A 13,660-nucleotide genomic window follows, 5' to 3' on the forward strand; every position below is an offset into this window, starting at 1 on the left:
CTCGAAGATGATGCACTGTCATCGCAAAGGCTTCGAAGCCGCACCTAGAGGACCTGTCTCCGGCTCCTTGGCTCAACAGCGACGCAGCCCCGAACTGTGCGGATCAGAACCAATGCATTTCCTTCGCATCACCTCCTCGGTGTCGACATGACCCTCCATTCAATGTACTTTCAGCTGACCCTGCGTGGGTCCTGTAGTCGGCCTTTACTCCATTGTAGTCAGCATGAATTTAGGATTTACCGCAGTCTAACAAAACCTCAAGTAACCTTTTAGCACTATTGATTTCTAAGCACTCTATTTTAGTTTATTCTTTAAAAATTCATATCTCAAGTTCTACTTATTGGATTTCTGTTGTTTTAGTCTTATTTTCTTCAAAAAAAATGATTATTTATTTTTGTAAACTAGTGTGAAGCCTTTTAGTTGTGTTTTCACTGTGTTATCGTAATCTAAGGGGGTCATTCCTACTTCCGCCAAAGTACCCCCGCCAGAACACCGCTGCGCGGTCAGAAGACCGCCGCGGTGATTCTGGCTTTCCCGCTGGGCTGGCGGGCGACCGCCAGAAGGCCGCCCGCCAGCCCAGCGGGAAAGCGCCTTCAACGAGGAAGCCGGCTCCGAATGGAGCCGGCGGAGTTGAAGGCGTGCGACGGGTGCAGTAGCACCCGTTGCGATTTTCAGTGTCTGCATAGCAGACACTGAAAATCATGGTGGGGCCCTCTTACGGGGGCCCCTGCAGTGCCCATGCCATTGGCATGGGCACTGCAGGGGCCCCCAGGGGCCCCACGATACCCTATACCGCCATCCTGTTCCTGGCGGCCAAAACCGCCAGGAACAGGATGGCGGTATGGGGGTCGGATTCCCCATGGCATGGAGGATTCCCCTGGGCAGCGGAAAACCGGCGGGACACCGCCGGTTTTCCGTTTCTGACCGCGGCTGTACCGCCGTGGTCAGAATTGCCCTGGATGCACCGCCAGCCTGTTGGCGGTGCATCCGCGGTACCCTACCCTGGCGGTCTTGGACCGCCAGGGTAGGAATGACCGCCTAAGTCTTGAACAAATACTTTATACATTGCCGCTTGAGATAAGTCTGACTGCTCTGTGCCACACTACCCAGGGGAGAACACAGGTTAATACAGAGTGTGCATCTGACTTACCCTGACTAGCTTTGTCCTCTCTACTTGGACAGGGTACAAACCTCTGCCAACTGGAGACCCAGTTTCTGTGTTTAGATATGACATTCCCAAGTAAGCCGATCAGCCCAGTCTGACTCAAAGGAGCCTTTGGCATTTGCTAAGTGTTAGACCTGACAGCTCTTGGCATGGTTTCCCTGTACTGTTTGCTTCTGACCCCTTGTTTTTCGACCCTGTGCTGTAATTTGTTTGTGCTGGGTAAGATAGACTGGGCACTTTATCAATGCTAATCAGTGCTAAATTGGTGCAAGTGCTCTCTGTCTAAAAGATATTGATACCTGGTTTTCCATGATTGACACATTTCATTTACTGGTAAGTTCCTGGAAAGGTGCACTATGTGTGCCCAGGGCCTGTAAATCAAATGCTACTAGTGGGCCTGCAGCACTGATTGTGCCACCCACATGAGTAGCCCTGTAAACATGTCTCAGCCCTGCCACTGCAGTGTCTCTATGTACAGTTTTGCACTGCCAGTTCGACCTGGCAAGCGTACCCACTTGCCTGGGCCAAACTTTCCCTTTTACTACATGTAAGTCACCCCTAAGGTAGGCCCTTGGTAGCCCCATGGGCAGGGTACAGTGTATTTCAAAGGTATGACATGTACTGGTGTGTTTTAAATGTCCTGATAGTGAAATACTGCAAAATGTGTTTTTCACTTTGACAAGGCAAGGAGCAGATAGATGTATGGATTTGGGGGTCTCTGAACTCACAATTTAAAAATACATATTTTGGTAGAGCTGGTTTTTAGATTATCTGTTTGAAAATGTCACATTTAGAAAGTGGGGATTTTCTTGGTAATCCATTATGTGCCTCTGCCTGCCTGTGGAATCCACGTCTGGGTCAGACTGACAGGTGGACTGTTTGTGAATTCCCTCTAGACAGTGACACAAAGGGGGCTGAGGTGTGTTGTGCATATCTTGATGAGTCTCCTGGGCTAATGTGGGGAGGGAGGAGCTGACACCTACACCTGAAAAGGCTGTGTTTGACCACAATGCAGGATCCAACCCCCTGGAGTGTTGTCTGGGGCCAGGCCTTGGCAAGGTAGAATCTTATGAAAAACAGAGGCTTTCCTTTGATGTTTGCCTACTTCAAAGGTAGAAATGAGTATAAGTAGTGGACCCAAAACCCCAGACTTTTAGATTACCTGTGGATCAAGAGGAACCGCTGCCAAGGAGAAAAGCTTGATGCTTGAATAGGACCTGCCACTCTGCCTGTTGCTGTGCTGAGCTGGCCAGCTGCTGCTTCTTCTGCCTTAAGATGGAAAGGACTTTGCTTTCTGAAAACCTGTTTGTGAAGTTTCTCCCAAGGCTTGGACTCAGTTTTCCCCCTGTTCTGAAGTTTCAGGAACATCAAAGACTACATCAGCCAGTGCCTGGGCTCTTCTGCTGGGAGTCCTTACTTGCTAAGTGGTGCCAAATTCAGTCCTTGGGCCCTTAGAAGTGGATGCTGGTATCCTACAGGAAAAAATCCACGCACCACAGTGTGGGCATCATAAAAATAGATGCAGCGCCTGTCCCGTGGCTGAAAATTCCACGCAGCGCCTGCCTCGCCTCTGGAGAATCGACACAGCGCCTGTTCTCAATGCAGACCCTTCACACAGCGCATCAGAATTTTACATGCATCAAACCTGGGCCTCAAAGTATTCAACATCACTGTGCAGACCTGAGGCTGCTTGTCTGAAAATCGACGCATCCTACCCTGCAAGGAAAGAATCAACACAGCGCTTACCAGGCGGAGAAAGAATCAACGCATGGCCTCACTTCTGAGTAAGTAATCAATGCATCACTTGCTTTTCCAATGCACACTCCCCGGTGCAGCTTTATTTTCACGAATACCAGGTACTTTGTGCTAAAACAATGCATCTATTGATTTCTATGGATTTAAGACTCTTTTTACTTTAAAAATTCATATCTTTGCTTGTGTATGTTGGATGTTTGCTGTGTTGGTCTTGTTTGATATAGATAAATATTGGCTATGTTTCTAAACAGGTGTGAAATTCTTTTGTGGTATTTTTACTGTCTTACTGTGTGTGTTTGTACAAATACCTTACACATTGCCTCTGAGATAAGCCAGACTACCATGGTGGTGAGCAGGAGTTATCTGAGCTGTGTGTCTCCCTTACCCTGGTTAGAGTGAGGTTCCCTATTTGGGCAGGGTGTGAACTGACTTTCAACTGAGGATGGTTACAGCTTCAACTTGTAGACACCAACTGAGGATGTTTACAGCTGCAACTTGTATAAACCAAGTTGTCTCTCAGGTAGTTGAAAATTCCTCTCTGCTTAATATATGTCTGTACCAAGCTTAAATACACTATTTTGATTACTTGGAAAATGGCATGTCTCTTGCAGAATGATAAAAAATGTAAGAAATAAGATAATAACCTTTTTTCCACCATCACTTAATTCTGTCACGTTTTAAATCATTTGAATGCATATAGATGAAATATTGATACACTATTAACTATTATAAAGCAAATATGATATGCAGGGCCAATGGAGTTAACTGGTTGTGCAGCTGCGGCATTGTTTGCATAAGTATAGATTTGCCACAATTGCCACATAATCCTCCATCTGCCACCATAATCTGCAGATTTGAACAAAAAACGAGTTTCTTGTTCATATGGTTACTAAAAACGCAGCAACACATGTTGCCCCACAGAGGAAGGCCCTTTGCAGAGGTTGACTGGTCACCTTTCTGTTGCTTATTGCTATAATTGTGTTTCCACAGGTACTAATGAGGCGCAACCAAGCTCAGACTGTGGGCCTGATTTAGGGCCTGATTACGAGTGCGGCGGTCCTCGGACCGTCACACTCGCGTTGGCTATTGGACCGCCGCGGTTGTGGCGGTCCGACCACCACATTATGAGGTTGGCAGTCAGTCATGCCAACCCACCACCGTCTCCGCTGGGATTGGAGACCCCAGCAGGCTAACGGCGGTGCAGGTTGCAATCAGCCATGGCAGCGCTGACCTCAGTGCTGCACCTCTGATTACAATCTGGTTCTCTGCCAGCCTTTTCATGGTGGTTTTACCGCCATGAAAAGGCTGAAGGAGAACAGGTGCAGAGGGCCACAGGGGATCCCCGCACTACCCATGCCCATGACATGGGCAGTGCAGGGGACTCATGCCCGGCACCCTTGTAATGTGCACTGTCTACTGTGCAGACAGTGCGCATTATGAAGGTGCTGATGACACCTGTGGTTGGCAGCATTGCTGCCAGCTCGATTACAAACCGCCGGCAATGCTGCCCCCACTGGGCTGACCAGCTGAATTCTTGGTTTCCACCAAGCAGGAAGGTCATAATGGGGCCGGCGAAGAGCTCGCCACTACAGTGGCGGCTACCCTGTCGGGAGCTTAGCGGACAGGTGTTTCCGTCAGTCAAACTGGTAATCAGGGCCTTAGATCTTGGCAGACGAGTTCAAGTGACACAAAGTAACGCTATCCAAAAATACGCTGCATTGCGCCTCATAATTTGCTTTTACTTGCCACATAATTTACTCAACCATCCGGCATAATTTGACCCTCCCCTGTAGCATATTTCCAGTAGCCATAAATACTATGGCCCTTATTATGAGTTTGGCGGGAGGCGGCCAAATTAATTGTACCGCCGAGAGACCACCTGTGCGGTCCAAACATCGCCGGCCCTATTTGGAGTACACCATAGGGCCTTAACATTACATCCAGCTGGTACTGGAGCCGGTGGCAATGTGGCCGTGCAGCGGGTGCAGCAGCACCTGTTGCGCATTCCACTGCCTGTAATTCGGGCAGTGGAATGGGTGACGGGGCTTGGCATGGGATCTATATGTAATAAGCATGGGTTCATAAATGAAAATGTGTGCTAACATACACGAATATTTGAAATGCAATAATGACACATAAGCAGAAAAATGCAAGGATCTTGTCAACTGTGTCCTAGTGGACAGTAACACTGCTGTGAAGACTAATTGAACTTGAGAGGACAGCTCTGCTAACCCAGCACTGTAACTTGAGAAGGGGTCATTCCATCTACAGAAGAGCACCCAGCAGTCTCATTATTTCTGACCAATGGCTCAACTCTCATCTCACTCATCTCACTCGAAGTCCTAAAGGGGAGACCTGCAATAAAGGCAGAGGCTGCATGCCTGCACAGACTCCGAGTGAAGGCCTCCACTGCTACTCCCAGTGAACTTGACCCAAGAACTGGAGCATTTGTAGACGGTGCGTCTCAAACCGGAACATCGAGAGAGAGCCAGAGAGAGCCAGACAAGTGCAGGTCCCTGCAGTTGACAGCACTTTGACTAAGCGGGGTTTGGACAAAATAATGATTTAAAAATATAGAATTAAGAAATATCGAGTTTTAAAAAATTGTGACTCAAATATTGTGTGCAAAAATATAATTGACAGAAACATCGGTGTTCAAGGTAAGAAATATTGTTTTTTTTAATTTCTTTATGGGTTTAAATTATATCTTATGTGCCTAGGTTTATATTGTTTGTGTAATTGTTCTTGATATTTTTTAATACATTTTCTAATTTTAAGATATTTATATTTTAAATGTTATTGTAAAATAGTAATTTATAGTTTCGTAGCAGGTTGTGAGGTTTATAGGGATCCAGGGTGGGAAGTTAATTAAGTATAATTATTTTATATATATTCTTTAAATTAATATTAATTATTTATTTGACTGTTAAGTATGTAAATTGTATAAATGAGATGTTAAGTTATATTTTAGGTGTGGGTTGTTGTGTTTGTAAGGGTATAGGATGACAAGTTAATTAAATAATTAATTGTTGATTATTTATAAATTATTAATTAGTTAAATGTTAATTAATTATGTAAATTGTGTAATTATAATTTTTTAATTTACATTTTGGGTGCGAGTTGTTGAATTTGTAGAAGTAAAGAGTGGAAAGTTGATTGAATTGTAAATAGTAATTTTAATTTATTTACTTATAATAATGTAATTAATTGTTAAATGATGTCAATTGTGTAAATATTATATTTTTTCATTTAGATGTATGTTTAATGTGCAACTATAGTGTGGGAATTTAATGAAATAATTATTAAATAACAGTTTTTATATGATTTATTTTTAAAAAGATATTTGAATTGTTTAATTTTTTTGATGTATATATTTAATTTTATGTTTATCATTTTATAATTGTAGGAAATTAATACTTGTATTAAAATAAGGGTCGTGTTTGAAGTGAAGTACTTTCCCTGCTGTTACACAGACTACAGTGGGAATAGTATATTTTACCCCTCCTGAGTCCAATGCTTTCCCTACTGTTGCACAGACTGGAGTGGGAATAGTACATTTTACCATTCCAGACTCCAACAATTTCCTTAATGTTGCACCACCTGGTGTGGAAGCAATACATTTTACCCCTTCTGAACCCAACACTTTCCTACTGTTGCACTGATTGGAGTGGGAATAGTAAATATTACCCCTCCCGAGTCCAATGTTTTCCCTACTGTAGCACACACTGGAGTGAGAATATTACATTTTACCCCTCCTGAGTAAAATGATTTCCCTACTGTTGTACTGACTGGAGTGGGAATAGTAAATGTTACCCCTCCTGAGTCCAACGCTTTCTCTGCTGTTTAGTGGAGTGAGATTATTATATGTATTATTCCTAGAAATGTACAGTTTTTTATAATGTTTAAAATGTATATTATTATTGTTATTATTATTATTATAATTGTTATTGTTATATTTCTGTGTATTTTACATTAAATTATGTTAAATTAGTATTGTGTGTAATATAAATTTTTATTAAAATTAATTTTTTATATTTATTACTTTTCCATGTGCTATTGGGATGTTTTTTTTAATTATTTGTTGCATTTTTTTGTTTAATATATCTATATATATATATATATATATATATATATATCCACACTTGTTCCCCTTAGTACAGAAAAGGACAGCACTCCGCGGGAATCGTAATTCATCTGGGTTTATTGGCACAAAAGAAAAGAACGCGTTTCGGCGTTACCGCCTTCGTCAGCTTCTAATTCGCCATTTTGTTTTTCTACATTTATATCACATGATCTTTACGCTCAATCCCAAACTGCATTACAATCAATTTGCCTTTTAACTAAATTTACCATCATAACATTTGTTTACATATATCTAATTTGTGTCAGTCACCGTATAAATACATAAATACATAAAATAAATCTTATTTAAATACAAAATTGCCAACGTATATGCTGCAAACCGAAAAGACCCAAATATACGTGCAACGATGTGGATAGAAATAAAAGTGAATAACAACAATACAAATGCCTAAATAAATATATTCATACAGTACCCCATTAACTCGGTCTGTATATATAAACATTCTTTAAATAATTAATTTTCCAATAGCCTATATTTATATTGAAATTCATAAGGGTAGACTCTCCATTAATTGATATAATTGATTTTGAACAATCTTATATCATTATCATACATCTTGACCCTTAAATTGTATTGCCTTGATTCGATCTTACGCTTTTTATCTTATTGAATTTTTCTTCATGATATCATGACCAAATCTGGCTCAACTCCCAATTTGGTAATATGAGGACTAGATGTAATGAATTTGTATTTGGATAAACCACATTTATATCTATCCATCACAGTCATTTGATATATAGGAGTAGACTAATTACCACCTCTTAATTAATATAGATGTATGTATAGCTCCTCACTAGTATTCAAACCATTTAGTTCCTTTGTGTCGAGTAATAATATATATCTCGACTCTAATTTACGCAGGTTTTTCTCTCGGTCTCCCCCTCTACTATCTCTAGATATGCCATCAATCACACTGTAGCATAACGCCTCTATTTTCCCTCCGTGTATCTCATGAATGTGTCTAGCTACTGGATATGTGATATCATTATTTGTGATAGCTCTTAAGTGTTGCAGGACTCTCTTATGTGCCTGTAATTTTGTGCTACCCACATACAATTTAGGGCAAGTACATTTCAAAATGTAGATCACATAGTCACTTTTACACATGTATCTTCCCTTTATGGTGTGTACCGTCCTATTGCTCATGATTACATTTTTAATATTTTCTCAATTTTTTGCTTGCTTTACATTTCGTACACTTGTAAAAGCCATCCTGTGTGTTCAACCATGTTGTTTGTTTGTTCAATTGTCTAATATCACTTTTCACTAGGACATCTTTCAAAGATTTACCTCTTCGATAGGTTATTTGTGGTCTCCTCATCATTCTCTGTCCTATTATAGGATCACTCCTTACGACATGCCAGTGCTTTTGTAATAAATTACGTACTTGATCATGTGCTTCATTGAATGTTGTAATGAACCTCACTATTGTACCACTATTCGTACCACTGTTTATCTTGTTCTTATTTCCCTTTGGCGAAAATAATAGATCTTCTCTAGCTCTTGATTTTATTTTGTTATTAGCTCTTTCAAGTGTCCTATCAGTATATCCTCTATTGTGTAATCTCCTCTCCATGTCTGCCTGAACTTCTTTGAATTTGATCTCAGTACTGCATATCCTTTTGGCTCTCATCATCTCACCAAATGGAATACTTTCTTTTAGCGGTTCAAGGAACTTGAAAGATTAAAGAAAAAGGAGATATATTATATGAAAACACAATACATAAAATTAAATACAAAAAAATTCAATACAAAAATTCTTATCTTAATATCCACCACCCAGTAAGTCACGTGTGAGGAAAGATAGACAAGTTATTAGAAGTCCAGTTATAATCCATCCAGCCACATTTCCTCTGTAAAAACATAATCAAATATATTACAAAAATTATTATTATTATTATTTACAAAATACCGACACTAAATTTCATTTCTCAAATAAAATTACTATACCCCTCTTCTATCTCCACATTGCAATTCTCAAATAAATGTGTATTGAGTTCCTCTCCAGTATTCAAACCCTTCGGTATCATAGTTTCCAGGTCCAGAATATATCTGGATTCTTTCTTACGTAAAGTCAATTCTCTATTGCTACCCCTGTGATGTGGTGACACATGTTCAATATCAAAATAGGTCAATAGAGAGTTGTCAGAGTTGTGTTTGTCCTGAAAGTGTCTAGCTACAGGATAATGAGGATTCCTCAATGTTATTGCACGCATATGTTCAAGAATACGCTTCTTAACAGCATGCTTCGTACTGCCAATATACCATCGATGACTGGGACATTCCAAGACATAAGTAGTGAATGGAATACTACAAGTCAAAAATTGTTTGATCTGTCTCATCTCCCCCGGTTTACTCGTAGAATACTCTTTTCGTATCACACTATTACGGCAGGCTTTACAATGTCCACATGGAAAAAATCCCTGCAAATTGTTTTCTTTTATGTGGGAAACCAAAGTAATATCATTAGATCTTAGAATGTCATGAAAATTACGTCCCCTTCTATAAATAATCTGAGGCCTATTGATAATGTTACCAATCAAGGAATCACATTGTAAGATCTTCCAATTTTTTAAAATAATTTTCTTCATTTGTGCTGTATCCTCATTGTAGGTTAGAATCAATATGATGTCATCATTGCTTTCTTTCTCTATCTTAATAGTATTGTCAAAGAGAGTCTGTGTTCTTTCTATTCTCTTACTTTTTTCTGTGGCCTTCCTAATCACCCAATCCGGGTATCCTCTCTCCCTAAATCTTTTAATCATCTCTTTCTGTTCTTTATGAAAACCCTCATCCATATTACTAATTCTTTTGGCCCTCAAAGGTTCGCCATACGGGATACTCCACTTAAGGTTCTCAGGGTGCCCACTGTTGGCATGTAATAAACTATTACCTGCTGTAGTTTTGCGACAAAGTTCTGTTTTAATCATATTGTCTTGAATCATGATTTTTATGTCCAAAAAATCAATGGACGAACAATTTATGCTATAGGTTAATCTAATATTAAGATCATTATCATTAAGTTTAGTAATAAACCGTATAGCTTCTTCCTCCGTTCCCTTCCATATTATGAACAAGTCATCAATATATCTAAGTCACAAAGTGGCTCGTTGTGTTTCCGGGTATTTCTCCTCATTTTAGAAAAATTATTCTTCCCACCAACCCAGAAACAAACAAGCAAAACTAGGAGCAAAGCAAGTTTCCATGGCAGTCCTGAGAATCTGTTTGTAGAGCACACCATTAAAAAGAAAGATGTTATTCGTGAGACAATACCTTATCATCTCTACAATCATATCAGTGTGTGCCAGATATGACAATGATCTAGTATGCATAAAATGTCTACATGCAAGTATACCTTTCTCATGATCTATAATGGTATAAAGGGAGTTAACATCTAATGTTATCAATAAGAAATCATCTTCCCAAACAATACCTTTGAGTTTGCCCAGAAAGTCTTTAATGTCACGGACATAAGATGGTAAATTCATAACAAAATCTCTCAAGAAAAAGTCAACATATTTGGAAACATTTTCCAGTGCACTACCACAGAAGGAAACTATTGGTCTTCTAGGAGGGTTGTCCCTATTTTTGTAAATCTTAGGGAGAATATACAGTACAGGTAACTTGGGAAAGTCCTTTTTCAAAAAACAGAATTCTTCCCATATTAAAAGACCCCTATCTTTCCACTCAGCCAGAAGTTGCCAAATTCCTGTGATACTACTCGTATATATATCCCTAGATACAGGCATATAGAACTGAGTGTCATCGAATTGGCGCATAACCTCATCAATATATTTCTGTCTTTCCATAAGTACTATGTTACCTCCTTTATCTGATGGACAAATGATAATATTATTGTCTTCTGCTAATGATTTAATAGTAGCTCTTTGCTCATATGAAAGGTTCTGATTATTTCTAGGTTTGAACCATGTTCGATGTCGAAATCATGTCAAATCATGAACAACCCTATCATAAAAGGTGTCAATATTGTCATGATTCATATTGGGGAAAAAGGTAGATTTTGGTTTGAAGCCTGATGTAATTGTGAGGTATATATATATATATATATATATATATAGAGAGAGAGAGAGAGAGAGAGAGAGAGAGGGAGAGAGAGAGAGAGACATAGATACAGAAATATATACTTGTTTCATTATTAACCTTTAAAAAAATATACTTTAAATTAAAATTATTATTTTAATAATAGTTTTACATTATATGTGTGTAATTAAACATACGCATATACATTTGTGTGTTTAAACAAGTGTATATTTATAAACACTTTTATATTATTCAAATATATTTAATTTACATTATATTACTGTTACATGTTAATATTTTTAATGTTTACTATTTTTAATTAAATATATTTCAAAAAATCAATTTTTTTGTCTTTTTTTCCTATATCAGTGGAAAGTGATATTTCTTTCAATATGTTTGTGTTTTCAGTTTTAAGTACAGGAAAACAATATTTTTGTGGACCATATTGTTGACACAATTTTTTTGTATCACGATATTTCGGTTTTCTATATATTATCAGTGAACTGACTAAGCTCTGCAGTGGTGAGGTAAATGGTTGAGACTTTTAAAAATAACTGAGCGCACAATGTCTACAGAGGTATGTAGCAATGCATCTGTGCCTGATCCCCAGCCTATGCACAGACTAGAGTGATCCCGGTAATAGGGGAGAGAACAGGGGGTGGAGAGAAAGGGGAAATTACCAGTCCTCAGGTTATAGCGGCCTCATGTCAGTGAAATAATCTTATCTGCATAGTGTGTAGTTTTTCCATCTTCTGTGTGTGTTAACTTACTTTCTTTTTAACAAAGACAACCACTGGTCGGGACATTTAGATTACTGTGCTGCTGGGTGGCTGTCGAGTCCTCAGCTTGAGCACCCCTGCTTGATCTGCCTGAGAAGTCTGTGACTGCTCGCCATTGCGATCACTGAGAATCAAGTGCAAACAAGGTTTAACGAGACGCAGTTTGCAGAGCAATACAAACAAGGCAAAAATCCCAGACCGCATGGCTTAGGCCCAGGAGACCCTGTTTGCACCGTGGCCCCTGAACAAGTCTGTAACACATCACAGAAGACCTCTTGTCCCCACTGTATTTTAACAGTATTGATTAGAAATTGTGTTTAAAACATTGTGGGCAACCCTAGACTGTCTTTTTTAGGCTGCTCCTCGTGCTCTATTCTTCAGCACTTCATGCCTAAGGCTACACAGATCTATGTAGATAAGGATGGCTTTGACGATGACTTTCTTTTTTCTTTATTTGCAGGTACTCTGGTACCTGAAGAGTGTTCGCTTTCGCACCCCAGCAGGGGAAGAAATCTTCTATAATGCCCATGGGGAGGTACCTGCCCTTTTTGACATTGTGAACCTGCATATACCCCCAGAAGGCCCTCACAGGCTGGTAAAAGTGGGGCAATTCGACACACAGCCCTCCAAGGGGGAGCAGATTATCCTGAACGTGAGTGCCATAGTATGGAGTGACCCGCAAAGGAAGGTGAGTTGAGGGGGAGAGACCTCAAAGGATGTTTATATCTAGTATTGTTTATAGATCATTTGAAAGAAACGTTCCTATTTTGTAAGAACATAACATTTTGACAAAAGTCCATTTTCATCATAATATTTGTATTTTTCTCAATTTCTGGCCAAAAGTACTCCTCTGCACTACTTATACATAAACCTTAACATTAACAGGGACAGAGCTGGCAGAGTCTTCCTACAGGCAGCACAGTACATCCAGAAAGCACCTGTGCCATCAAATGTGTGTGAAAAAGGTCACTTTAATGAGACAGATGCAAAGTTGGTTATGCAAAACCCTGGCATCTAGCCATAGCAACTATTTCAACACTGCCTCACTATACATTGTAACAACTAACCACCCTCCTACCCCTTCCCGTAAAGAGCCCTTCAAATGCTCATGCCAAACACAAACTCTCCAATCTCTCCTCACTCAAAACTTCACCCATCCAAATCTCTTGCATGTTCTTCAAACATTTGTTTTCCTCATGCTTTTCATATTGTTTCTTCATCTCCGCTGCATCTCTTAACTAGGTCTTAACCTGCTCATTTTCCCTTGAAATGCCTTTAAGCCTGTTCAACTAACCGCCACCAGAAAAACCTCCTGAGTGTTTTTCTGACACCCCCTTTCAGTGCTTCAGGATGATTCCTTCAACAATAGACAAAACTGTCTTCAACTGCAAGTACAAATCCATCCAGCGCATTTACAAATGGACCTCATCATTCCTAAAAAATGCACGTTTTTTTGATGTCGTCATGCTCAATCACAAATTCGCCTTCCTCCCGACAGACTTTTTTAATGTCCATATTGCACTTCCTCCATGCCCTATTAATCGCCCCAGGCCTTCTAGCACCAGTGCAATTTCTCAGGGCAAAAAGGCCATCCACATAATCGTCAACCCTGACCACATCCATTTGATTTCACACTAATCGTCTTTGACACAGTTTGCTAGGGCCAAACCCTCACTAAATCATTTCCCCCTAAATGCAGCACCAAAACAGCAGTGCAATGATTTTTTTTTCACATACATACCAACTTAGGCTATAGATCACACCAGCTTATTCCAC

The 13,660-nt window shown here is 39.8% G+C and overlaps 1 protein-coding gene across 1 annotated transcript in view; it reads left to right on the forward strand.

Moving 5' to 3' along the window:
• LOC138293849 (extracellular calcium-sensing receptor-like) overlaps positions 1-13,660 on the forward strand; it is a 172,735-nt gene that overhangs the window by 77,405 nt on the left and 81,670 nt on the right. Inside the window, exon 8 of the mRNA XM_069233157.1 lies at positions 12,345-12,536. Within this exon, the coding sequence (XP_069089258.1) occupies positions 12,345-12,536 (192 nt within the window). The remainder of the gene's footprint in view (positions 1-12,344; positions 12,537-13,660) is intronic.

This window comes from Pleurodeles waltl, chromosome 4_2 (assembly GCF_031143425.1).
Source record: "Pleurodeles waltl isolate 20211129_DDA chromosome 4_2, aPleWal1.hap1.20221129, whole genome shotgun sequence".
Taxonomy (NCBI): Eukaryota; Metazoa; Chordata; class Amphibia; order Caudata; family Salamandridae; genus Pleurodeles; species Pleurodeles waltl.